Below are 26,025 nucleotides of genomic sequence, written 5' to 3'. Positions count from 1 at the left end.
GGTGGGAATCTTATTTCACATCCACTGTGTGCTGTACAGTGCATTTTTGTGAAGGTTGCTCCTACACATCCTTGAGCCCAAGACTATGGAATGCTTTCCCACAGTCTCTAAGAAATTGTATTTCACTTCTTGCATTCCATAAAGGTCTGAAGACCTGGCTATTCCAAGCTACTGCTTTCAGTCACCCTGTCTTTTGCTTAGCGACGGAAAATGCTGTGTTGGTAGCTGTTGCACTTTAAAAGACTATAAATAAATATAATACTGTGCATTCTCAATGAGTGTGCAGCTTAAGTCCTTAAGCAGGGTTAACAGTGCCTCCACAAACACATGGACCACACAGAATGGTAAACCACAGCTTCAGCGCTGCTTCTTGACATCCAGCAATCTAGAAGCAGCTGAGATTGCAGTCAAGCATCCACATAACTATGCTGAAGTTCAGCACTTAAGCAAGAGAAAGCAAACCCCATCACAAATTTCATTTACACTTGTAATGTTTTTTTGCTGGACACCTTTTCCACATCCCTAAAAATAGTTTTGGTAAGCTCTCTGTGATATAATCTGGCAATCTATAAAAGTCTAAATCCCCCCTCTCAAATTTTGGGTCTGAAGGGTGAGTCTGTATGTTTGGGTGCAGTGCTTCGCTGTTCTGCTATAAAAACAGTCTTAGGAACAGTTTCTGCAGAGGGCGTTCCCACAGTTCCAAAAAAATCAGTTCAACATATCTTTATACCCAATACGGGCTGATGGAAATTATGTTCTTTTTGTCAAGTCTGATTATATATGAAATACCTTGTGCATTATTGCCACTAGAAACAATGCATAATGAAGATGTGAATCCCACTGTAGAAAGAGAACATCACCTATGCAACCACCAGTGAGAGATTCAAGAGCATAGAAACTGGGCCATGCCTTGTTGTTCTACCTATCTGCAAACACATCCACTTCAAACACAGAAGAAAGATCTATTCATTCCACAAGCTACTGTTCATTCCCGTGAATCCAGATTAGTGATTATATTTGCTGAAGTGTATTAGCAAAGTTCAATGCTTGTTTCTTTTTTTAAATTACTTTCTGGAGTATGGTTGGTGTGTAAGGAATTGTGCCTGATATTCAATTTAATTTTCTTACATTTAAAAAAAAAAAAAATTAGTGTTTTTTTTAATAATCAATGGTTGTTTATAAAAAGTCTAATTTGTAGAGCTGCTGTTGCTCTGGGCAGGAGTATGTATATAACATCATATAGGAAATGTTCTATTAACTTGCAAAGGACTCATCTGTGGTATGCTTAGGATTCTTACATGTAAATAAAACCTTGATTGAAATGATAAACTATGCGTGCAATATATTTTAGGACACTGTAACACGCTAGAAGATGACCCATAGAGTCACTATAAAAATGAAAAACCGATAGGGCAAAACTTTCCCACATCAGAAGTCATTCAAGGACCAGCTATCTGACAGAAGGAAACTTATTTACACCAACCTCTAACACTTACATAGAGACCTTTCCATCTAAAATGTACACCTACTCCTGACAAAGCACTGATTGACGGTACAAAATCCCTGAGCCCCTTTCCCCAAAGGCTTTGATCGTCTGTTCTTTCAAATAACCTTCCAACTTAAAGAAGATACACCCGTCACCGCTATCACCTGTGATGGAGGATTAAAAATAAGGGGCCATAAGTCAAGTTGTCAATGTGCTTCCACTACTGGAAATTGGCTGAGTCTTAAGGATAGCCCACTATCCTAGCAAAAATGCTGTGCGTTTCTGAGCCCATTCCCATCAAAGCAACCACTGTAAAATCTTTTTAATTCACAAGGAAGGGATCAAGAGAATGAAGGATGCCCTGAGGGATAAGAGCATCATGACTCTGAGGAGCCAAAGAGTAGCCATGGGATATCTCGCAATTATGCATTTTAGAAGGAATCAAATTTGACTCTAGAACATTGATGGAGAGCCCCGTGTTTAAAAAAAAGATGGCTGGGCCACTGACTAAGTAAAGCTGGAAAGGACGCTGCTACGTCTTGATCAGCCAGTCATTCAAATACATAACACTCCTGAAGTGTGCAGATGTGCTGCCATTAGAGCAAAAACCACAGTAAATATTTGTGGGGCTAAAGTAGATTCATACAAAGTCAAAATGAAAAAGTATTTTTCCCATCACAACGTTCAGACCATCGCTTGAGAACTGGTTTGAGGTAGCAGGTGACTTAAGTAAAACAATACTATTAAACCCTGGTAATCTACAATACTATCCGATCCTACTAACCTAAGGCTTACAACACCTATTTTAATGACTGAATCTTAAACTTTTCTTTTGTAAAATAGTGTTTGAAGAGTCTGAGGGCCCATTGTCAGCCATAAACCTCCATATTTTTGGAAATCAGGACTAACAATCTTGATGCTCCTTTTAAACAGGCATCTTCTTCTTTTGTGTCTTTTTGCAGAGGAGCAATTGATTGTCCTTCTTAAAGATGTTGGTACAAGAGAGAAGTGGCTTCAAGAAAATGGTGAAGTCAGTGGAAGAGTTTCCAGAAATAGGACAGCACGATCCCACCACATATTGTGAATGACTTAGGGGTCAGTGGTTATGCTGCACCAATTGTCCTTTCGTGGGGTCAGGAAGACAAAAGGTACCTAATTTACAATTTTCCATAATGCCAGTAGGTTGCATGCCAAGAAACATTTGCAGTATGCCAAGGTGAACTACCAAATATTTAACAATCAAATACCTTCAGGCGCTTGGCCTTCCTGTCTAGAGAAGCCATTATAAAGGATTGTGCCTTAAGTCAGCTGACGTTTGGACGAACAGAATCTCCAAAGTGTGGTCTACAAAAAAACATGGGATCTTTTGAAGCTATCATATACCAGCGTGTCATCACAGTGTTGAAAGCTGATGCAGAAATGAGTCTGTCCCACACTACCATGAAAGGATCCATCAAGACTCCAATTAATGGAAGAAGAGGCTCTGCAACCACCAATGGAGGTGGAGGATGTCAAGTGGAAGTCTGTCAGACCCCAGTAAAGGATGTTCTAACACTTCTCTAGCCAGCTTAAACACAGATCAAATAAAGCTCATCTCATTAGGAGGTGGGACAGACATTTTACAAAATTCTCTGGTGATGTATCAAGCATATAATCATTCTGCAGGTTGATATATAAGCCTGAATCCCAATACAGAAGATGCAATAAATTTTCTTCCTCACCGTTAGCATCCTTGTTCCCTTGGTAGCCCGAGGCCAATATACACAGCATCCAAATCAGAGCTGCTAATGCTTTTAACTGGGAAATTCTTTCAGCCCAATGGATGTGCACTGACCGGAGTTTGAAAATTAGGCCAGTGTCTTTTTACTGTGGTAAGAATTACCTTGCCATTTCTTGCCCCAAAGAACCACTGTTGGACCCACATAGCTCCATGCATTGTGAAGTTCTTGCTGCATATTATTTTTGGCTCTGAAACTGGTTCTGTCTGACTCCACGCAGGGAGCCTGAACGACATTGGGATGGGACCCAGTGACTGCGCCAAGTCTAAAAGCTTGATATCACATTGGGTGATGGGGCCACACAGAAGACAGATGAGCAGATAGAGATGTAAAGAATAGATTGCTTAAAGAACTTGATCAGGAAGGCACCAGCACAAGAAGAATGCTAGTTTAAATGTAGGTAGCATTGGCAATGGTTCAGACAAAAAGCAGGGGAAGAGCACCACCAACTACGAGATTTGCTTTAAGAAAGACACTGAAGCCTTGCAAGCCGAGCAAAGTGCTAGACGCAACACATCTGGTAAGTGCCACTTGAGGGGGGTCAATTCTATCTCAGCGTGCCAACAGAGGAAAAGACACCAATGCCCAGAAGAAACAGATTTGGCAGAGATGCAACAGGCTGACAAATTAAAGTTCACAAACTCAGCAGGCAGATCATAGAAATCAGAATAGCCTGCTCAGTCTCCAGGAATGAAGGTGAACGCTCTGGAGGTCTGAATACAGAACCTGCCCTGCCCACAGTGTGGAGTCCCGCACTGAGCGAAAGAGGAAAGGATCTAGGCAGACAGAATAGATCATATTACTACACACTCCATGGCTGGCTGGCAAGATTGAGATCATGAGTGCATGGTCCTGACACAGCTTCCTCAGAACCAGTGAAATCAGAGTGAGGAAATGCATGTTGGATGTAGAATGTTGCAGGCAGAAATAATCTCCCAGGGCTCCCTGTAGTGTGAGCTGCAGGGTGCTAAACTGGGACAGTGTGTTTTCTCAAGAGTGGAAAAGAGGTCCACTTGAATAGTACTGCAGAGAGAAAAGTTGGACCGAACTACCTCTGGTTAAAGATGCCACTTGTGAACAACAAGAGGATACAGACTGAGATTGTCTGCAAACATGTCCAGGGAGCCTGCCAGGTGGTTCACAACTAGCTAGTCACTGTGAGCCTGAGCACAAACCAGGTTCAATGCTTCAGTGCACAGGTAAACACAGGAAGCTGACTTGTTAGCATATCACATCAGTCATACAGGGCATCAGCTCCCGCCTCCCAGATGTCCTCTCCTACCCACCTTCCTACTTAATGGCGGCTGCGCCACTGGCGCACCGAAGGCAAGCCCGTCTGGGCCTGGACCGCACTCAGCACCAGAACCCCTGGCTCCCGTCCCCCTCACTGCCACCACGCACGTCTTCACTTCGATGCCGCCACCCTCCACGCCCTAAACACCGGCCGCTCTCCCGCCTGCCTACAAACCTCCCCGCAGACCACCTGCGGACCCTTCTCCTGCCGGAACTGCACCTTCACCAGCCTCCACGCAAACGACCCACCCACCAAGGCGGGATGCAATCATCTCAGATGTATCCTCCTCAAGACCCGCTCCGTCCACAAGCACGCAGTAGAGCTATGGAATCTACTCGACTCAGCCTCCCCGGAGGTCGCCTTCCTGACCGAGACCTGGATGAACCCATCTCAGCGCCTGACATCGCCATAGCCATCCCCGATGGGACCGCTCCATCCACAAGAACACCCTCAGGATCACGATGAACACCGAAGACACCATCAGCGCCACCGAACTCCTACACTTCCAAATCCACACTGACCCAAAACACCACCCTCATAGGGACCCTTGTCTACAGGCCTCCCGGCCCACGACAGCAGTTCAGCAACTCCATTACCAACATCATCAGCAGGCACGCTCTCGCATCCACTGACTATATACTCTTCGGAGACTAAAACTTCCACCTTGAGAACACCAATGACAACAACATCGCCACCCTGCTCAACAACCTCTCCAACCTCAGCCTCAAACAGCTCATCACGACACCAACCCACTCCGCAGGACACACGCTCGACCCTATTTTCTCCGCCAGCAATCACGTCTCTTTCATCCATACCAACGAAGACCACTGCTGCATCCACTTCTCCTTCAAGAAACCGACAACACACCACCACACACAACAGATCCCCCACCGCAGCTGAAACAAGGTCACCGAAGACCAACCTATCGTGAACCTCTCCCAGAGCCCACCCATCAACCACACCGGCACTGATGAAGCTGGCCGCAACTTCAGGCAATGGGTCAACACCTGTGCCAATACTCTTGCTCCAATCAAGAATCCCTCCAACAGACACACCGACAGAAAGGCCTTCTGGTTTACCGCTGACCTCCACGAATCTAAGCAAAGCTGCCGAAGACTCAAAAGAAAGTGGCGCCAAGATCAGATTGTGGACAACCTCACAGCCTTCAAAAATGCAATCCGTAGACACCACCAACTCATCCGGGCCGCCAAAAGAACCACCTTTAAAGACCGAATAAACAACAACTACACAGCCACAAGGAACTCTTCAACGTCGTGAAGGAACTCTCCAACCCCAGCTCCAACGACATCCCGCCATCCCAAGACCTCTGCGACTCCCTAGCCTCCTACTTCCACCGCAAGATTGCAGACATCTACAACAGCTTCAGCACCCAGAACCCTCCCCTCCCCCCCCGGCATACCATCAACACCACAGATTCACCTCCGACCAACTTCCTGCTCTCCTGGACCCCAGTCAAGGACACCATCGTAATCATGAACACCATCCACTCTGTCTCTCCATCATACCCCTGCCCTCACCACATCCTCAACAAAGCAAGCTCTGTCATCGCACCCCAACTATGGAAGATCATCAACAGCTCCTTCGAGTACGCCACCTTCCCGGAGAGCTGTAAACACGCCAGGATCAACGCCCTCCTCAAAAAGCCCAAGGTGGACCCAAAGGACCTCAATAACTTCCGGCCTATCTCCCTGATCCCCTGTCAACAGACAACTAACCCGCTTCCTCGAGGAGAACCGCACCCTGGACCCTTCCCAATCCGGATTTCACAGCACCCAAACCGCTCTCATCGCTGTCACAGACGACATCAGAACCATACTGGACAGCGGCAAAACCGCGGCCCTCATCCTCCTGGACGTCTCGGCCATGTTCGACACCATCAGCCACCACACCCTCACACCTCAGCAATGCTGGAATCCGTGACAGAGCCCTGGACTGGTCACCTCCTTTCTCACCGGCAGAACCCAGAGAGTCAACCTCCCCCCATTCCGCTCAGAGGCCACCAAAATCATCTGTGGCGTACCCCAGGGTTCGTCCCTCAGCCCGACTCTCTTCAACGTCTACATGGCCTGCTTGCTAACATCACCCGATCCCACAACCTCAACATCATCTCATATGTCAACGACACCCAGCTGACCCTCTCCCTCACCAAGGACTCTGCCAAGACCTACCTTCACGAAGGAAAGGAGGTCATTACCGAATGGATGAAGAGCAGCTGCCTCAAACTCAATTCCGACAAGACTGAAGTCCTCATCTTCGGCTACACCCCATCCGCATGGGATGACTCTTGGTGGCCTGCCACTCTCGGAACCACTCTGACTCCCACCAATCACGCATGCAACCTAGGATTCATCTTCGACCCCTCACTATCCGTTACCCAGCAAGTCAACGCCATCTCCTCCTCCTGCTTCAACACCCTCTGCATGCTCCAAAAGATCTACAAATGGATACCCACCGAAACCAGAAGAACAGTCACCCAAGCCCTCCTAAAGCAGCAAGCTGGACTAAGGCAATGCTCTCTAGACAGGAACCACGGGCAAACTCCAGAAGAGGCTGCAACCCATCCAGAACGCCTGCGCACGCCTCATCCTGGACATCCGCTGCCACTGCCACATCACAAACCACCTGAAAAACCTGCACTGGCTCAGAGTCAACAAGAGAATCGCCTTCAAACTCCTTACCCATGCTCACAAAGCACTACACAACACCGGACCAGAATACCTCAACAGACGACTCTCCTCTTACACCCCGACCCAGCATCTCTGCTCCGCCGACTTCGCAACCGTCGCACGAGTCCGCAGAACTACAACTGGCGGTAGATCATTCACACACCTCGCCGCCAAAACATGGAACATTCTTCCCACCCACCTGCGCCAGACCAAAGACCTCCTTACCTTCAGGAAGCTTCTCAAGACATGGATGTTCGAGCAGTAGCGCCTTGAGACCCTCACGGGTGAGTAGTGTGCTTTACAAATTCCTGTTTGATCAGGACTCGTAGTGAACAACCATAAAAAGAAGTCAGGAATACTATGAGGGACAGATGGATAGCCTGAAGCTTGCGTAACTAATATCCAATGCAAGATTATCACTGCCCCAATGGCGGCATCGTTATCTTGATGGCCATTGCCAATGGAGGGCATACAGCTTCCCACACGGTAGGTAGCCCATCTGCAGCCACCACCACGATCTGCTTCAAGGGGAAATTCAAATATTCACAAGAATCAAAAGGAGAAAGGCGTTTTCTGAGAGATGCATCCTGCTTCCAGTGTTGAAATCAAGGGTAAACACTAAGAGCGCTCCCACACCATTCTCTCTGCATTAGTTTCATTGTTCTGATGATAATGAGGATCTCACTGACTACTTTCCTCAGAGTTATATATAAGACAGTGGCGTACTTATGGTCAATCGCATCATCATAGGGCCTTTCCTCTACCAGGGGGTTGAGTCTCCATCCCAAGAGACATATTGGGATCTGTGCCAATCAAGTGAGTTAAAATTGTTTTCTGTCCTCAAAAAATACCTTTATTTACAAACATAAAACGATTAGTAGCAAGGTTAAAAAGCATATGCAATGCAATGGGTCTCACGTTGACTCAAGTTAAAGCTATTAGCGTTGTAAACTCCTAACCGGACTTTTCTTGCCAAATAAACTGAAAAGTAAAACAGTTTCACATAAGCGAGCCAACGGCCACCATGAGCACAAAGCAGAAACACAAAAGGAAACAGAAGTCCGCTCAACTATGGTGGAGGAGCGTCGCCCCCTCCTGCTGCAAAATTAAAAAGTTAATAAACAGTGTTTATTATCGTTTTTAATTTTCAGGGAGCGGGGCCATGGGCGATGGCCGGGCCAGCCAAACACACATGCACACTGGGCTCTGTGTAACTAAGCACTGTGTTGCCGGGTTGGAGAGAGCAGTCAGAGGCTCCCACTCTGCCTCAGAGCACCAAGCCAGGACACTCCGGCCAATCCTAACACTGCTCTCTTGCGAGAGCAGCATCAGGATTGGTTGCTGGGCAGGCTTGGAGCCTGTGCCTGCAGCGAGTGGAGCAGGAACGAGAAGCGCGGCAAGGCTGCCGAGGAGGAGAGTTTCTTTTTTTTCCCAAATACCTTTATGTTGTTGTGCCCCTGCCCCGCAGCTTTGCTCCTACAGGAGCCGCCCCTGGCTGGCAGATTTAGTTAAAATAGATCATATGACAAGCAGATCTCGCATGAGAGTGGCTTAAGCGGCAGTAAAAAGAGAGAGCAGTGCAGATTGGTATGAATAATAAGTGAGAGGAACATAATATTTTGTAAAATAATTAACATTTTTGGGGCTTTCAAAACAGTGACGAGAGAGTGTGTGTGTTCTTTGTCATTGTGTGCGTGCATAAATCCCAGGTGAAACCCGACAGACAACTCACCATTCCCACCTGAAAGCACCTGTATTCAACAATTCATCAGAACATACATTTATTAGTGGGGGTGTAACACCCCAAATACCCCCCCCCCACCCCGAAGCTAAGCCCCTGAGTGGGAGTGAGGATGATTAAGTGAGAGAAGGTGAGTCAGAGTGAGTGAGGTACCCGGCAATTTAGAACTGCAGAGAGACAGGAAGCGAAGAAGTGAATGCTGCTGCCTTTTCCCAAACACCCTTCATGAAGCAGAACTAGAACATGCGGGACACGTTTTTAGTGTTCTACCGAAAAAAAAGGCAAAGAGTGAAACAAAGCAGCATCTGCTAAAATATCAAAGGGGCCGATCCACCTAAAACTGATAGTAAGCCTGTGTACATGGACAAAACAGGGAAATACTCAATAAAAACCCTGACATGCTGGACTTGTTACAAAGTATCATTTTATGAAAATGAAAGTGGGTCTCTGCCTGGGCACAGAATGGTTTAACATAAGAATGGATGCAGGAAAATGAAGTGCTTGGTGTCCCTGACACTTGAGAATGCCACAGTCATGTCTATGCCTTGGTCTGGGTGGGACTAATGGACAGGGCAGGCCCATGCATTGTAAAAACCACTAGGACCAACATGGGACAGAGTGGAAGAGTCCTGGTCCTCCAAAATATGTACTGGTGGGCCCATTGGCAATGTAACCACTGGGTTAAGGAGAAGGCACTGTATGACCATAAAGATAGGGTGGCGGGTAGTTATAAAGTAAGATTTCATTTCAAGGTGTAGGTTAGAATAGGGTCAGTACACTTACTCTTGAATCTATTGTACTCAATGTAGTGGTAATCTCAGAAGTGGTAATCTCAACAGTGGTAATCCCTGCAGTGGTAATCACAGCAGTGGTAATCACAGCAGTGGTAACCCCTGCAGAGGTAATCTCAGAGGTAGTAATCATAGTAGTGGTAATCTCAGAGTTAGTAATCACAGTAGTGTTAATTCAGCGGTGGTAATCCCTACAGTGGTAATCTCAGAGGTAGTAATCACAGTAGAGGTAATCTCAGTAACGGTATTCTCAGTCGAGGTAATCCCTGCAGGGGTAAAATCCATCGGTAGTAATCACAGCAGTGGTAATCTCAGCAGTGGTAATCCCTGCAGTGGTAATTTCAAAGGTGGTAATCTTAGCAGAGGTAATGTTTGCACTGGTAATCTCAGAGGTAGTAATCACAGTAGTGGTACCCTCAGGAGTGCTAATCCCTGCTGTGGAATCTCAGAGGGGCTCATTTCAATGTAATAGATTCTATGTAGCGGTATAAGAACTCCGTTGTATTTTAGGTGGTGACATACAACCCTTCGTGCTGGGTCCTCGGTCTGATATGTTCATTGCATTTGTGTGCGAATAACGCTCAAACATTTTCTGTTTATAAAGCGCTTCCCTGAAGAACATGTTTTAAACCACTTACTCCTCAGCTAGAAAAAGGACCTCTGAACTAAGTACAGCACAGCGCCTTCCTTACGGGGCACCATCCTCATCTAAAGGTAAACATTTTCATTTGTTTAGTTTTTTACTCAGCATACTATGGCCTTATAAAACAATGGGACTCGGACAGAATCTATTTCACAAGCATTTGTAATGCAATGGGTCTTGCGTTTACTCGAGTTAAAGCAAGCTATTAGTGTTGTAAACTCCTAACTTGACTTTTCCTGCCACATAAACTTAAAAGTAAAACAGTTTCACATAAACGAGCCGACGGCCACCATGAGCGCAAAGCAAACACACAAAAGGAAACAGAAGTCCGCTTGCAGTGAAATTTATCAGCATAAGTGCAATTATCCATGTAACCGCAAAAGTGCAAATTATCCATGTAACCCATGTAACCGGCAAAAGTGCAAATATCCGTGTAACAAGGTCGATGTCATGCAAAGCGCTCGACTTCTGCCCAGCGAGATCGCGCTGTCGACGAAATAAAAAGAAAAAATAGTGCAGAAACCATTCAGAACACATAAAGCCTCGTATGTTTTTAGTAGTTGGCCTGTGCGCTCGAGGCGGGAAAAACACCGGAGGAGGCATGACGTATGGATGCCTTACACTAATGAAATCAAGTTAGTTTTGAAAGGCAAGCCCATGAACCTAAGGCTCGACATGGACATGGTTAAAAGCCCACAGAGAGATTACACAAGAGACTGAGCGCTTTGCACTCGACCCTAAAAGTCAAGGGGATGCAAAAAGGGCCATTAGATCGTCCTGCACAATCTCAAAAAGAAGTGGTCAACATGTTTCAGCAAGTATTCGCCCATAAAGGGCCAACTGCTTTCTTCAGGGCCCAATAAAATCTCAGATCCCTACTATAACTGGTGGAACAATTTGTCCCCCCCCAGATATCTGTACTGACGTGCAACTTGCAAGTTCGTCTAGGGTCAAATCCTGATAATGTTATCCTACAAGTTGTATATTATCGGTGAGTTCCGAGAAGGGCAGTGGAGTGTGGATCTTACATGTGATTAAAAAGATATCACCGCAACAACAGTTCTTACAAGGGTACTCGGACACTATGGGCCAATTACAAATTTATATCCAGCAACGATTATTACCTTCTTAAAACATGATGATATGTCGGACACTTAAGACATAGTATGTATTGAAGAACTGTCTGTGTGTCGCTGATTGTTGGTTTTGGCAAATCTCTTATTTTGCAGGTTTCATGTAGCGTGAACTTGGCCGTAGGGGATTATAGTGCTGACCAGAGGTTGAGATTCGAACTATTTTTCCCAGTTCCAAAGTCGGAAACTGTAGCCGCTAGGTCACATTTCCTCGGTTTTAATGGCGCAAAGTGGGTTTTAGATATGACTATTTTACAAATTTAAATTCTGCACCTTGACCTCAGTAACATACAAAAGAAATACTGAACTGCACCGGTTGTGATTGCCAATAAATCAGTGTATAAGCCGACATATAAAATGTAAGAGGTAGGTAATGAAGACAGCTCCTCCGACTCTTTTTCAAAGCCTCCCACCCCCTCAGCTCGAACCTTAAATTCCTATTGAAAAGCGGTAAATATGGATGGATATTTAAAAGGGCAGAGGGATCTGGGTATTCTGTGACTAAAACGAGAGATATTGAAGAGGCACAGAGGTAAGTAAACAAACACGGTCCTTTTAGCAGTACACTAGAGAGGAAATAAAATAATATTTCTGGGAAACTTTTTCTTTATAAGTTATATTTAGACTTAATTTTCCTCCCTGGAAATACCCTTTGTCCCCGACATAATCGTAGCTGTCAACCCAGCACTTCATCCGCCCGTCCATTCGTTTATCTGTCCATCCAATCCTTTCCATGTGGCCCGAGTTGGCTCTTGAAACCGCTTGTATTCACCTTCTCGGGAAATGTTCCTGGGAAAGGGGTTGCTTACTATGCGCACGTGTGCCTGTAGTGATGTCTGTGCGTGCCTTCATACTTGCTTCCAGCGCATTGTACCTCTCTGTGCTGAATGCGTGAGTTCATGAGTATTCATTTTCTGGTATTCAGGCATACAGCGCGGTTGGTAAGCACGTGTCTGAACCATAAGAAAGACAGACCTATTCTGCGGTTTAGGTGGTACAGAATTCATACACATTTAGGGCATTGTACATGACAATGGATACAGTATACAGTGCAAGAGGAGATTCCATAAAATACAGCCAGCATGGTTAAGTGAAAGTCAACATTGTATATGCTGGAGCCTTAAAATGGAACCTAATGGATCTGATTTACAACGTTTCTGCTATATGTAGATGTGACTTATTCTTGTAGTACATTTGGCCTTCGCCTGATTTCAGAAGTACTACAAAAGTCACAAGAAAATCGTTGTGAATCACACCCGTCTTTAGCAGCACAGTAATCCTGACAGCCAGAGTTAAACTGACAAGGAAATTACTTCTTTAAATTGAAATGAATGGGCTATTGAGTTATTCTGGAAACTCATTCTGCAGCAGTTAATGAAAAACTTCTAAACGCATTTAGTATGCAGGATGACACATTAAAACAAACTTGTGCTGTAGAATTTTATGTCTTAAAAGTACGAAGGAAAAAGTTTTACATTTTGTCAAATAGCAACTTCCGATGTACGCTTCTACATAAATGTTCGCAATACTAGTATTCCAATGTGACGACTTACTCATTCCGTGCACTTCACTATTTATATTAATTTTCACTTTGAAAACGCTGTTTAGGCTTATGGACTCCACGGCATCTCAGTTGACCAATAAGCAATTGTTGGGAGGGAAATGCCTCCTGCACCGAATTGGCCAGCTGCAAGGGATTCAGGAAGTATGACTATTTTGGCCCAGGACTCAAACATCACGGTGGACAAGCACACCCCCTTACCTGTACTGACCACTCCCTGGTTCATTTCTACCTGCACCTTAGCCACCAACAAAGAACAGCACCAACCAAAACCACTCGTCACAACTAGAACGTTAACTCTGGGGAAACAAGGATCACAGAACTACTCAGCCACTGTTTGCTGCACCGAAACTACCTCACCTGATCCATCGGCATCTTCAAAACCTGGATCACCTCCTGCACGGATGCACTCACCCCACTCAAAACCAGAACCTCCCCAAGGACTAGACCACAAACAAGCTGATGCGCCAAAGAGAAATGACTCAACAAGCGCCAATTCTGGCACCAGGAAAATGCTGGTGAAGACTCAAGAACAACAGTCACAAAAGTCCTACAAATCAGCTCTCTGACACTACCACCAGCAACACCGAGCCACCGAATGTGCAGCCTTGACTGACTGGATCAACAACAGCACCAATAACACAAAGGAAATATTCAAAGTCAAGGAATTTACTTTCCTCGTCACCAGCTTCCCGACCATCACCCCGTGACAGAAGCTCTTTTCCAGGCTCGCTCTTTATTTCGGCAACAAGATAAGCACAATCTATAGCAACTCTGAACCCCAACCAGCCCGCTCCACCCTTTCAGCCCTCCAACACAATGAGAACACACCAGAAACAGCCCTTACTGTCTGGGCCGCCATTGCATGTATTAAAACTGCTGCCACTATGTGCTCGACTTGGGAGCCCCCACAAACTCCTGTCTGCACTTCACCTTCTGTAAAGGACTCAAGCCAATGTGTACCAACTTCACCGCGATCACCGCAGCTACCTTCTCAGACACTGGAAACACACCACCATCATGCCGCTACTGAAACAACGGAAAAAGTAGACTACACAAGAAAACTATAGGCCTATCTCCCTGCTAAACTACCCAACAAAAGTCTTGGAGAAAATCATCAAGAAAATTCTGATAGAACACTTGAACAACAACCACCACGTATACTCATCTCATTTAGGATTCAAACGTAACCGCAGAACCCAGACTGCCCTCATCACTGCCACTAACATCAGCCTCATCATTGATCATGGGGCACTGCAACCCTCATCAACGCCTCCACAGCATTCAACACCGTGTCCCACCCAATACTCATCTGACTCCTCAACGACTCAGGGATTTGTGGAACAGCTCTTAAATGGATTAGCTCTTTCCTCACAAGCTGCACTCACAAGGGCAACCTAGCTCCTACACCTCTGAACCCTCCAACCTCATCTGTGGCATCAATCAGGGATCTTCTCTAAGACCAATGCTCTTCAACATTTACTTACTCCGCTCGCCAACATTTTCAGAACAAATGGTCTCGGCATCACGTCTTATGTCAAAGATACACAGTTTATCCTCTCCGTTTAAACCACCAGCTCCCAAGCAAACTGACTATTTCAGAAGTAACCCTTTAGATGAATTCAAGGTCAACTCGAACAACACAGAGATGGTACACACTTTGGAAGAGACACCTCACTCTGGTTCTCAACTAAATGGTCATCCAAAATGGGGTCAACACCCTCCCCCATCCAACCAAGCAATAAACATAGGGATTGTGATAAAAAACATTTATCTACGTGCAGCCAGGTTAACACAGAAGCCGCAGCACTCAAAACAATGGTCGTAATAAACACATCCTCAAGTTCCGTTGGTTGTAGTGGACTTCTTTAATTCACAGACACGGGCATCAAAGTAATTGGTTGAGCATTGTGCCATAAAAACAGCCTGAGCATTGTTCCATAAACATAGCCAACATGTGTTTCGTCACAACAGGTGACTTTTTAAAGGTTCCGTTTGCAAACAGGTTTGAAAGAAGTAGTCACGTCTAAGAAACGGCAAAGTAAGTAGGGAGGTAAATGAGGTAATTCACTAGTAAACTACACAGGGTGATGGGTAACCCTGCTAACCATGATAAGTCTCATGCCTGGTGTGAGGCGACCGCACCCATGCAGGAAATGAAGTCCGACCTGCACTTCATTTCCTGCATGGGTATGGTCGCCTCATACCAGGCATGAGACTTACCATGGTCAGGGTTAGCAGGGTTTACCCATCACCCTGTGTAGTTTAGTGCAGCCAGGTTAACTTGATCCCCTCCTCTTGCTTTCACATCCTCAGGAGTCTTCTCATGCATTTCTCTCAATGCTTGTTGAACCATTATTCAAACTCGTATCACCAGCAAGCTACACCATGGGAACATACTCAAAGTAAGAATCTCTGCCCATCTCACCAAGAGGCACAGCTCATCCAGAAGACAGTAGCCAGAATCACTAAGCTTCACACCACACACTCTAATATCCACTCACCTCAAAGACCTCTACTGGCTCCCCAGCCCAAGAGTGCTATTTTTAAACTACTCAAACATACACAGTTCCACATAACCAAGGTTCAGCTACTTACCTGAATAACCACAGCTGCTTTCACAAGTCCACCAGACACCTTTGCTCCGCTAGCCTTCTGCTGGCTTCAATTCCTTCCATCTGAAGAACCAGAGCAGGAGGACATGCCTTAACATGCCTGGCCCCCTAAAGCCTAGAACTATCTCCACTTTCACACTGGGGACATTCTCCCAGTCCTAGAATTCCAGAAGAAAGTAAAAATATTGCTCTTACCATATGCCCTCTAAGGCTCACCCCCCTTTTCAAAATCGCCAGGATTCCCACCTGGGCGATATGCGCACTCTACAAATACACATAACCTAACACGCACAAAATCCTGTGTGCATGCTGAGGCCTAGGCCCATAAATTAACCATTAATCCCAGTGTCTTGCAATGATGCTAAAAGTGAAGAGCCAAAAGCTTACCCCGAGCAATAGGACACTAAAGTGTTGCTGGGTACTGAGCAGTGATGCCTACTTATAGTTTCTGAATCTTTAGTACAAGGGCATGCCTTTTTTCTGCACCCAGCCTTGAGTACAATGCCTATCAGACTGCTCATGTAATGTTTAGCTCATGTGTCATGCCCATGTCCGGAGATGACATCCCAGTGTGCAAGTCAACTGCTTGTTGAGTGTCTAGGTTTAAGGGTTTCACCCTAGACACAGATGTGAAGTAGAAAGAAGACAGGGCTGTTCTTGAAAATCCCATATGACCATTATAGCAGGATATTCCCAACTAGCCTTCCTAAGAATTGCTATTTGGGTGATGGTAAGAGAATGGGGAGGAGTCCGCAGATTCAGTTGTGTAAGGGAAAGGATTTTCTAGGCAGGGCCGAACCTTTCGTCTTCCTGAGTGCTCATTCCAGAAAGACTAATGACAGCAAGGTAAAGAGCTTCACACTGGGTACTCCTGCCTGCTGCTGTTTACCTAAATACTTGTCTGGTTCAAACTGGTTCCTGAACTGGACCTACATACTGTCGGGAACACAGGTATGAAAGTGGGATGTAAACCCTCCCACTTGATTACTGATACAAACTGCTTCATGGACCAAGGGCAGGAAGCTAAGAAAAGTACTCCAAGACCTACTGTGATCCACAGCTTGTAATCCTGGTAGTCAGTTACTCAGAAATAAGGGGAAATCATCTGAAAGCTGTACATCTTGCTGGGGAAGCTGTCCCTCTGCCTGAGGTGTGCAGTCTGCCTCCATGCCTGTTGAAAGGGAAGGAGGGCTCATCATCCCACAGGAACAATCTGCCCAAGGAGGAAAATCCTAAACACCGAATCTGGGAGAGGAGTGGCCCAGAAAAAACTGCTTTGCCTCAGAAGTGTGTCAGGGGCTGAGATATTTGAACTCGAGGATCTTCCAACCTCCCTATCCAAGTTAAGACCAAATTCATCAAAAAGTCACTGCAGAATCGTCTGCTACGACGACTACAGAGGAAGATGGAGGACACATACTGACTGCTTCACCGTACCCGAAGACCTCATGTCAGTGGCTCATACCGGAGGTGAAGATTCTCCCACCATAAGTGCTGGACCCACATGTCCACAGTACTTCTGTTGAGCCACTGCAGCATTCGCTGGCAGACATGGATGAAAGAGTGCAAGACAGCCAAACAGACGCCCGTTGACCAAGAGAGAGTCCCCTCACTACAAGCAAAATCACTGCAAACTTGCACCGAAAACCTTAGTGCGCACAACAACCAGGTAATGCCAAAGCTTGTAAGAGTTTGAGTGCAATATTGGCAAAATAAATATTTTCAGTGGGACTTTTGAGGCATATTTGCAGAACAGCCTAGTCAAGTACTTTTAACTGATCTAGATTTTACAGATTACAAGAAAGCTGCTCCACTGTAGCCATGGTGAGTCTGCAACCGCGTTAGTTATAAGAAGTTCTTTCTCTAGTATAATGGGCTGCACAGACCTCTGTAGTAAATATCCCAGTAGTGGTATTTCTTCTTTATGTATGTGTAATAAATTGGGTTGTTGGTTGACCGGGTGTGAGCCCTGGACATAGAGCAATCACATGAGGCACAAGCAAACCCTAAATTGACCTGTGCTCAACCCTCGGATAGCTTGGCACAGTGCAGTCAGGCTTTACACAGAGGCAATGTGTAAGGTATTTTGGCAACACTTCAAAATATGAAAACACATCACAAAAGGATCCCACTCCAAATTAGAAAAATTAAACTAATAAGTAGATTCAGTAGAACCGGGGATGTGCAGGTTTAAAGATGTCAGTAAAAACAGCACCAAAAAGCACAACGTGCTAACTCTGGCTATCTAGTTGTACTGGACTAGGACAAAGTCATAATTGCAGGCCAACTGCAATGGAGTGCAGGACAGCTGCAGGTAACCAGTTAGGCCCGCTGAAGAAGTACTTTAGTACTAGTTGTGAAACATGGTGAGGTTCTGCACAAAGGAGGCATCATGCAGTTGAGGCGCTGCGTCGGTTCCACTGTGCTGCTGAGCTGCGTTGCAAGGTCCTGCACTATTAGTGAGGATCCCATCGACAATAGCTTGTGATGTGAAGTCCGGTGTCAAGGATGCACTGCACAGTTGCAACAAGGTGTCACTTACAAGGAGCTGGGAGGCTGTGATGTGGGAACCTGAATCATTGTTAAGACTGCTGTAGGGAATTCTTCGTGCAGGTGGTGGTTCCGATCTGGCTGTGAGGCCGAAGCATAGTCCTTTGCGTCAGAAGAACCCTCGCAGCAGAGGCGAAGCGTCTGTTCAAAAGGCAATGCTTTGAAAAGCAAAATCGATACACCTCGCTGCAGAGGAGATTCGTCAGTTCAGCTGGATCCATAGATGGGTTGGTAAAACACCTTCAGGCCCACTCCCAAGGCTCCAGAACTGGGGTGGAACCACTTGGCAGGGTAGGACCCACAGATAGAGCCCAGGAGTTGGGTTCAAGATAGTCCCAGAGGCTCTAGTCAGGAGGCCAGCCAACTAGCCCTTTGAGTCACTTTGGGGTCCTTGGTTTAATAGATGGCGGTCCAGTCTTTTTCGCCCAAGCAAGAGGGCAGCAGGTCAACATAGCATGACAGCATTTCCTTCAGCGCAGCAGTCCAATAGAGTGGCAGTCCTTTTAGCAGCACAGCAGCCCTTCCTCTGCAGAGTATCCACAGTTCCAGAAGTGCACTGAAGAGTTGGTGGGTGTCTGAGGTCCAATATTTATACATGGTGCCCTCACTTGGTAATGTTGGAGAAGTTTCTAAAGGTTTCCCTCTGAAACCTCAGAGGCAACCTGTCTTACCTGTCCTGGCTCCAGACCAACTACAGGGGGTATCCAGCCCTTTGTGTGGAAGCAGGACACAGTCTATTCAAGTACAATTCGGGCTGTGTCCAGCTCTTCCCTCCCATCCTGCTAGCGATGGCCCATTCGGGCACACCTAAGCTCTTTACTGTGTTTGGCTATCTAAGAGAATTACACAAAACTCAACTGCCAGCTACAGCCAGTCATGTGACCCAGGGACATACTACATGCACTAAATGGCTAAAGCAAGAAAATGGCAACTGTCTAAAAGTAGCATTTTCAAATTTGTAATTTAAAATCTGATCTTACAGTAGAAGTATTTTTCATTACAATTCCAAAGACAATATACATGAACTGGATACCTGCTCAAATTTGGAAACTAGAGCTTATTGTATGTAGTAAAGTAACTCCAATGCTATCCTATGGGAGAGGTAGGCCTTGCAATAGTAAAAAATGAATTTAAGAGTTTTTTTTTTACTACCAGGTCATGCAGAATTTAGATTTACATGTCCTATTTTTTAAAATGCATTGCATCTTGCCCTGTTGGCTGTTTAGGGCCTACCTTGGGGTTGACTTGTATATATTAAAAATGAAGGTTTGAGCCTGGCAAAGGGTTTTGTTTTTGCCAGGTCGAAATGGCAGTTTAAAAACTGCAAACACAGGCTGCAATGACAGGCCTGAAATGTTTGAAAGGGCTTCTTAAATGGGTGGCACAACCAGTGCTGCAGGCCTACGAGTAGCATTTCATTTACACGGCCGGAGTGTATGTAATACCACATTACTAGGTACTTATAAGTAAATGCAATTTGCCAATTGGGTATGTGCAAGTCTTGTCATATCTTTAAGGAACGAGCACATGCACATTAGCACTGGTTAGCAGAGTAAAGTGCACAGAGTCCTAAGGCCAGCAAAAATTAGATCTGTAAAAATGGAGGATGAAGGCAAAATGTTTGAGCGAAGACTATCCTAAAGCTGACATGTCTAACAGTATCATATTACGTTTTGGTGTGATCAAAGTGATTCTCTTCTCTAAAATGAAAAGCAGTGGGCTGGACATTCACTTATCGTCTCTATTATGTGATTACTGAGCTCAGAGACACTACTGCCCACATTTACTCCCAAAAACCCAATGGACTGCTCACCTTAGCTATTCAGAGGGTCTAGTGCATTGGAGGCAATGAGTGGTGAGGGTCTTCTGTCCCTGAGATGATCTACTTCATTGTAAGGTCAGGGTTACATGGAAGGACACAAAGCTGGATTGCAAAGGAGAATTCAGATGGAAATCACCACCAGTTTTGCATTTCTAATGACAGGAGCATTGGTATCTTTCATAGACTAAGCTGCTTAAATCATTCTCTGTCAGAGTTGGGAGCAGTGCTTAATTTGTGCTAGTTGTTTCCGGTGCGGACACCAGCACTTATTTTTGAGGGCTAGCGCTTAATTTTCTGCCTCAAGCATTTATTGCGAGCAAGAGACACATATGGGAAAGACGGAGGAAGAGATAAACAAAAAAGTGTCTCAATGGGAGTAAGCAGAAAGCTGCAGGAGTGAGCTGGAGGGGCTGTAAATTGACTGAGGAGGCCAGAGGTGGCTTCAGGATTATGTTGCCTCAGTATTCCGTGTTCGCACATTTAATTACAACTGTTGCATATTTGAGATGAGGGATTCGGGCACCGGCATGTTTTTATTTACAAGTTAAGCACTGGTTGGGAGCCCCATGGTAACATTCAACAGCAGTACTAAGGAATTGCAAATAAAAAAAGAATAACATTTATTAGCACAATCACCTTATTGAAAAAGAGCAGACTCCAGCCAACAAGGTGAGAGTGCACTAAAACCCACTCCCTATAGATCCTTAATAACTCAGATTTCTATACCACTAATTTGGAAAGCTATTTAGAAGCGGGGCCTCTGATAGGCAAAGAGGAAGGGGCAGGTGTTAGTCTATGAAAGGTACCATCTCTGGAGAACTGCAGCTATATGTAGGTAATTCATTTCTTCACCAGCTCTGCATGTTTCATAGATTCACATGCTTGAATGAGAATAGTAAGCAGTATCCAGAAGGAAGTCTATACACAAGATGCATATCACGATACCGCAGTCTATGATATAGGACAATCCGACCAACAGTTGAAGTTCCAGTGGAGTCTGTATCTAAACAGTAAACCCTTATGAAAGTGGGACTGCTCTTTCATTTTGCTGATCTGCAGATGTTCAATACAAGCCCTGCAGCAGAAAGCGCAGTTGTGGCTGCAACACATCTCATAGAATGGGATGATACTCCAGATTACAGTTGATAACCAGTCTTTGAATGCCAAAAGATAACTGCAACAATCCACTTCGCTATGCCATGTTCTGAAAGCAGAAGTCTTTTTTTCAGGGGATCAAAGATCACAAAGAGATGGTCTGATTGAAAGACTGATCATACAGTAGAATTTTAAATAACTTCAGAAATTGAAAGAATGCAGGGCTCATTCAGAATTTTTAGTAGGATTCTGAAAGAATGCTTTAAGGATAACAGATTAACTAAGATGAAAGGCAGAAGGCACTCAATACTACACTGCCTTTGCAAAAACACAAACAGGGGGGTTTAATAGTGAATTTATGCATCGTATGGACTCTCCTCACAAACTAACACTAACAACAAAGTGATCGTCCAAGATATAAACTTGATGTCTGCTTTAAGTAGCGGTGCAAAAGGGATCTTTCATTAGCATGTTAAGGTGTATGTTTAGTTTCCATGGAGCACCTGGACCGCTCGTGGGCTGTACCTCTTCATGGGCGGAAAGGCTCCTAACAGACCTTTGTGAAATTCCTTTATGATTCTCATTGAAGGAAGAGGTGAGGAATTAGATAAGCATTTCCACATGGCTTGGTAAGTGTTGGTGGTAGAGGAAGTTCTAGCCTAGACTAAGATATTTCAGCAATCTTGTGGGATGTCTAGCTTTGCAATTTCCAAGAGGACAGGAGCCAGGCGATCTGGACATTTTTTCTCACTTCCAGGTGAAAAGGAACCATGCAATCTGGCCATTCTAACTCCAAACTCAATAACAGATTGAGGCACAGTTCTAGAGGGCTTCCTACAGGTGGGGATCTGTATTACAGTAATGGTGAGCTCATGCTGGCAGCATTATTCTGCAGGGTTCTCGTCTGGCTTGGCTTAGCACTCTCGGGACGAGGGGAAACAGTGAAAAGGAGTAAGAAAATGTCTTGATCAATGAGGCTGAAATGCATGTCCCTATTATCTGGAATGCCACTGCCTGCTACAAAGTGCCAGCATACTTGTGTTTCATGGTATTACAGATGCGTCCAACACTGGCTGGCACAAGGGCTAAAATTGCTTGATCACAACTCTGTGATGTAAACCTACTCATGGGATTCTCTTTCAGGCCTATTGAGAGCTAGTGCCCATTTGCTGACTGCCTCTTGAAGGACAAAGCAATTCTGTGATGTATTGCTGAGTCCCACAGCAGTTATGTTTCTTCCAGCAGTGCACAAAGACTTTATGCCCCCTCCTGATTGATCTAAAACATGGTTGTCACATTTTACGTTCGTACTAGCAATGCCATGCTTTGAAGTCTTGGAACAGACCTTAGCACCTTCCAAACTGCTCTGAGTTTTAGGATGTTAATGTGAATATTTTTCCTCTGGGTCGACCAATGGCTTCTTGCCTCCAGTTTGTGAGGTTGGGCATCCCTGCCTTTCAGAGCTGCATCTATAGTCAAGACAAAATTGGCTGCTTAAGGAAAGAAATACAAGCATTGTACAAGGTTGGACTGTGTCCCCATCTCCCTAAAGATTCTCTAATCTTCCTTTTTTACATGAATGTGTTTGAAGGATCCAGATGCTTGAAGCCACAGCTGTATAGCTCCTCTTTCAGAGGACACATTTATTTTAAACCTGCAATATGGGATCAATTGGATGCATGAGCACATAACTCCAAGTAAACATTTGAAGAGTTGCATAGATTTCATCCTCATGTTCTGTGTTTGTTGATTGAGGGATTGTAAAGGAAGAATTGTCTCCTTTGCAGGATTCTGTATTTAAGATGGGGTCCAGGAATTAAATTAAATTTGTTTGTTGTAGATGAGATTAGACTGTATTAGGAGAGAGGCCTAACGTTTTGAACAGCTGCCTGCAGGGCCTTGACATTCAGTTTTCTTAGTACTTGGTCTTTTACTTAACAAGCTAATCTTCCTGGTAGAGGAGATAAGTAAACCGCCGATTGTGCATTTTGTGAATATCACTGACACCAACTTAAGTCGAAAGGGCAGAACATTGGCAAGGTAACAGCAATCAGCTACCTCGAATTTTAGAAGTTTGAAATGCTTGGGGTGGGTCAGTAAATAGAAAACATGAGTCCTGCAGATCTAGAGAGGTCATAAAAACTCCTCGAAGTAACCAAAGTTCCTCTTGCATTGTTGTCATTCAAAATAGCTGCTTAAGTACATATTTATTGAGCTACTGAAGATCCACAATGGTTCACTATTATTCCAGTTTTTTCTTAACCAGCAAAAACCTAGAGTAGAACCGCCTACATTGTTAGGGACGGGCTCCAGGACCCCTTTCTGAAGCACTGACATTATCTTTGCTTGAATGACTTGTAGATGGTAGTGACTGGTACTCTACTGTGGTACTTGTGGTTGCGTTTGTATAACCTTGACCAATTGCCCATATTTGATTAGGTCCAACACCCGCTCGTTGGAGGTAATGGCTTGCCATTTAGAGTACAAAGAACGATTCTGTCTCCTACAGGACGGGGAGGGACAGGTTTTGGCTAGGTTCTTGGAGTCTGAAACGAGGAACCTGTGGCTGGTGGAGAGTCACTGTTCATCTGACAAGTCTTCTTTGCTTTGAGTGGTGGCATTTTATTTACTGCATTGTTTCGAATAGGAAGAGTAAGGCGGTCAGTTTGTATCGAAGTGGATGGTAGGGCTACAGACAGGGAAGTTGAGTGGTGTGGAGCTGCTGTGAAGGAAGACACAGCTGGTAGATGCCTCTACAGGATGACGGTCATCTGCCCCTTGCACATAGAATAGGCATCTTCTGTCAATATTGCGACGCTCCTAAGAAGCTTCTTGTTTTAGTGTCTAATTTAATTAAATGTAGTCTCTTTCAAATGTCTTTTCTGAAACGGTGCTCGTCTTCAAACGGCATATAGATAAGACAATGCGAAACCAGTATTTGCCACATGAACTGTTCCATACATTCCAGACTTTCTATCAAGCTCTTTCTCCTTTATGGAGTACTGCCAAAGCTTCTTCCTCTGGGAGAAGGTTTAGATAAGGTTCATGTCATAGCAGCCCCATTTGGGTAGCAAATAACCACGGAGCCCAGAAATTTAATGGAGAGAGCCACCCAGAAAAGCAGTTTTGCTTGTGCAAAGTAACCTCAGTTGACCAAATGCCCATATAAAATGTCTACTGTCAATATACATTTGTCAATATGAATTTGCATGTGTGCCAGTCAAGGCTACTGCAACACTCTGAAAATGTATGGACCTGTACATATTCACAAACTGACTTTGCAACTTCTTATGAACATGGAAGTTAAATGAAATCACAAATATTTCAGAACTGAGAATGTGAAAAACATCTGAATGCTATATGCTTTAATCTAAAACTAAGGAACACTAAGTAAGCACATTTTGAAGCATCCTTAAAAACTGCTAGTAATTCATGGTAGGTATAACTTTCCTGTCTTTTCTATTAAATTGTGTACTTTCACATTAGGACACATGATTTACATCTCTTCATTCAGATTAAACTCATTTCAAGCTTGGAAGATGATGTCAAAAGGGGATATTCCCAAACCTGATTTTACATCTTAAGTAAATGTTACTAGTCAACGAAACCCCAATTATTTCATGTGTGTGCTTTAGGCTCAGTAAGCTAGGTATCTATAGCAGAACACTCAAAGTCTCTCTGCTGCTAACTTACGTCCGTCCTTCTCCTGGAGTTAATATTTATCTTGCTTCCTTCTGGAATGTGACCTGGGGCTTCACCGGTCTTCAGCAATTGCATTTGTTTCGGAAGAGATTTTCTTGCCAACCTTCAGATACAAACAAAGCAGCATCAGTCCAGTACCACAAACACTGAAAATGTTAAGTAATGAACACGTTAAATATATTCAGTAACACTCTTTCTAGTAGATAGTCTTTCTAACTGCAGATTCCTCACCCTCTGATTCTACACCATTTGAACCCTCCTCAGGTACCAGATTGGATCTGGACTTTCTTTCCCCCAAGCAACTGCTCCTGTATGTCAGCAGACTATGCGAGCAGTCTCTACAGTGATCTTTCTCAGAATCGGGAAGTGATCGCACTGAGCCATATGTAGGTGCCACCACTGCATGATAAGAAATTAGTTACTTACCTGGAACTCCAGTTCTCCACTGTTGGTACAATTTATATATTCACATGCTTGAATCATTCACCATTCTCATGGTGGGAATCCCTGGTAATTTTAAATAACAACAACAGTATTAAAATGGTCATAGACCTAAACAAGTCTTTGTTTAGTAGTTGCTACAAATCATTTGACACAACCAAACATGAGCCAATGAGGAGAAAGTATTGAACACTATTTCTCCTAGAGGCCACCATAGCCCAGATTTGCAGTGTCAAAGATACTTATGATAGAAGTGAGCCTCTAAAAATACCAATGATGAAGAATAAGAGATGCCTGTAAGTAACAATTTTTTTCTCCAGCACTGGGTCTTTCGTATATATTCACAGGCTTGGATAAGAATAACAAGCATTATGCACCATTTAAATAAATCAGAAAGCAGGCTAACCTTAATGAAACATGTTGCGTAGAGCTGCTCGTCACAGTTAAGAGTTGACAGCAAAGTTCACATGTAGGCAGTAGTGCTCAATGAAGGTATGCCTGCTTTTCCATGTGGTTACAAGACAAATGCCCTGCAAAATACTTCAGTATAAAGTTCAGTTGTCATGGCCATGCTTCTGTTGGATTGTGCCCTTGCTGTGACTTGTAACAGACGCTTAACTTTACCTTGGCAGAAAATGGTGCAGGCAGATAGCCAATTCAAAGGACCTTGCTTGCTTTGTGGATGG

The 26,025-nt window shown here is 44.6% G+C and overlaps 1 protein-coding gene across 1 annotated transcript in view; it reads right to left on the bottom strand.

Moving 5' to 3' along the window:
* WDR62 (WD repeat domain 62) overlaps window positions 1-26,025 on the bottom strand; it is a gene marked incomplete at its 5' end in the record, with an annotated part of 926,258 nt that overhangs the window by 251,728 nt on the left and 648,505 nt on the right. The window contains one exon of the mRNA XM_069207611.1: window positions 24,890-25,001. Within this exon, the coding sequence (XP_069063712.1) occupies window positions 24,890-25,001 (112 nt within the window). The remainder of the gene's footprint in view (window positions 1-24,889; window positions 25,002-26,025) is intronic.

This window comes from Pleurodeles waltl, chromosome 9 (assembly GCF_031143425.1).
Source record: "Pleurodeles waltl isolate 20211129_DDA chromosome 9, aPleWal1.hap1.20221129, whole genome shotgun sequence".
NCBI lineage: Eukaryota > Metazoa > Chordata > Amphibia > Caudata > Salamandridae > Pleurodeles > Pleurodeles waltl.
The sequence above is the reverse complement of the archived record's forward strand: the minus strand, read 5'-3'. Positions and strand labels throughout refer to the sequence as shown.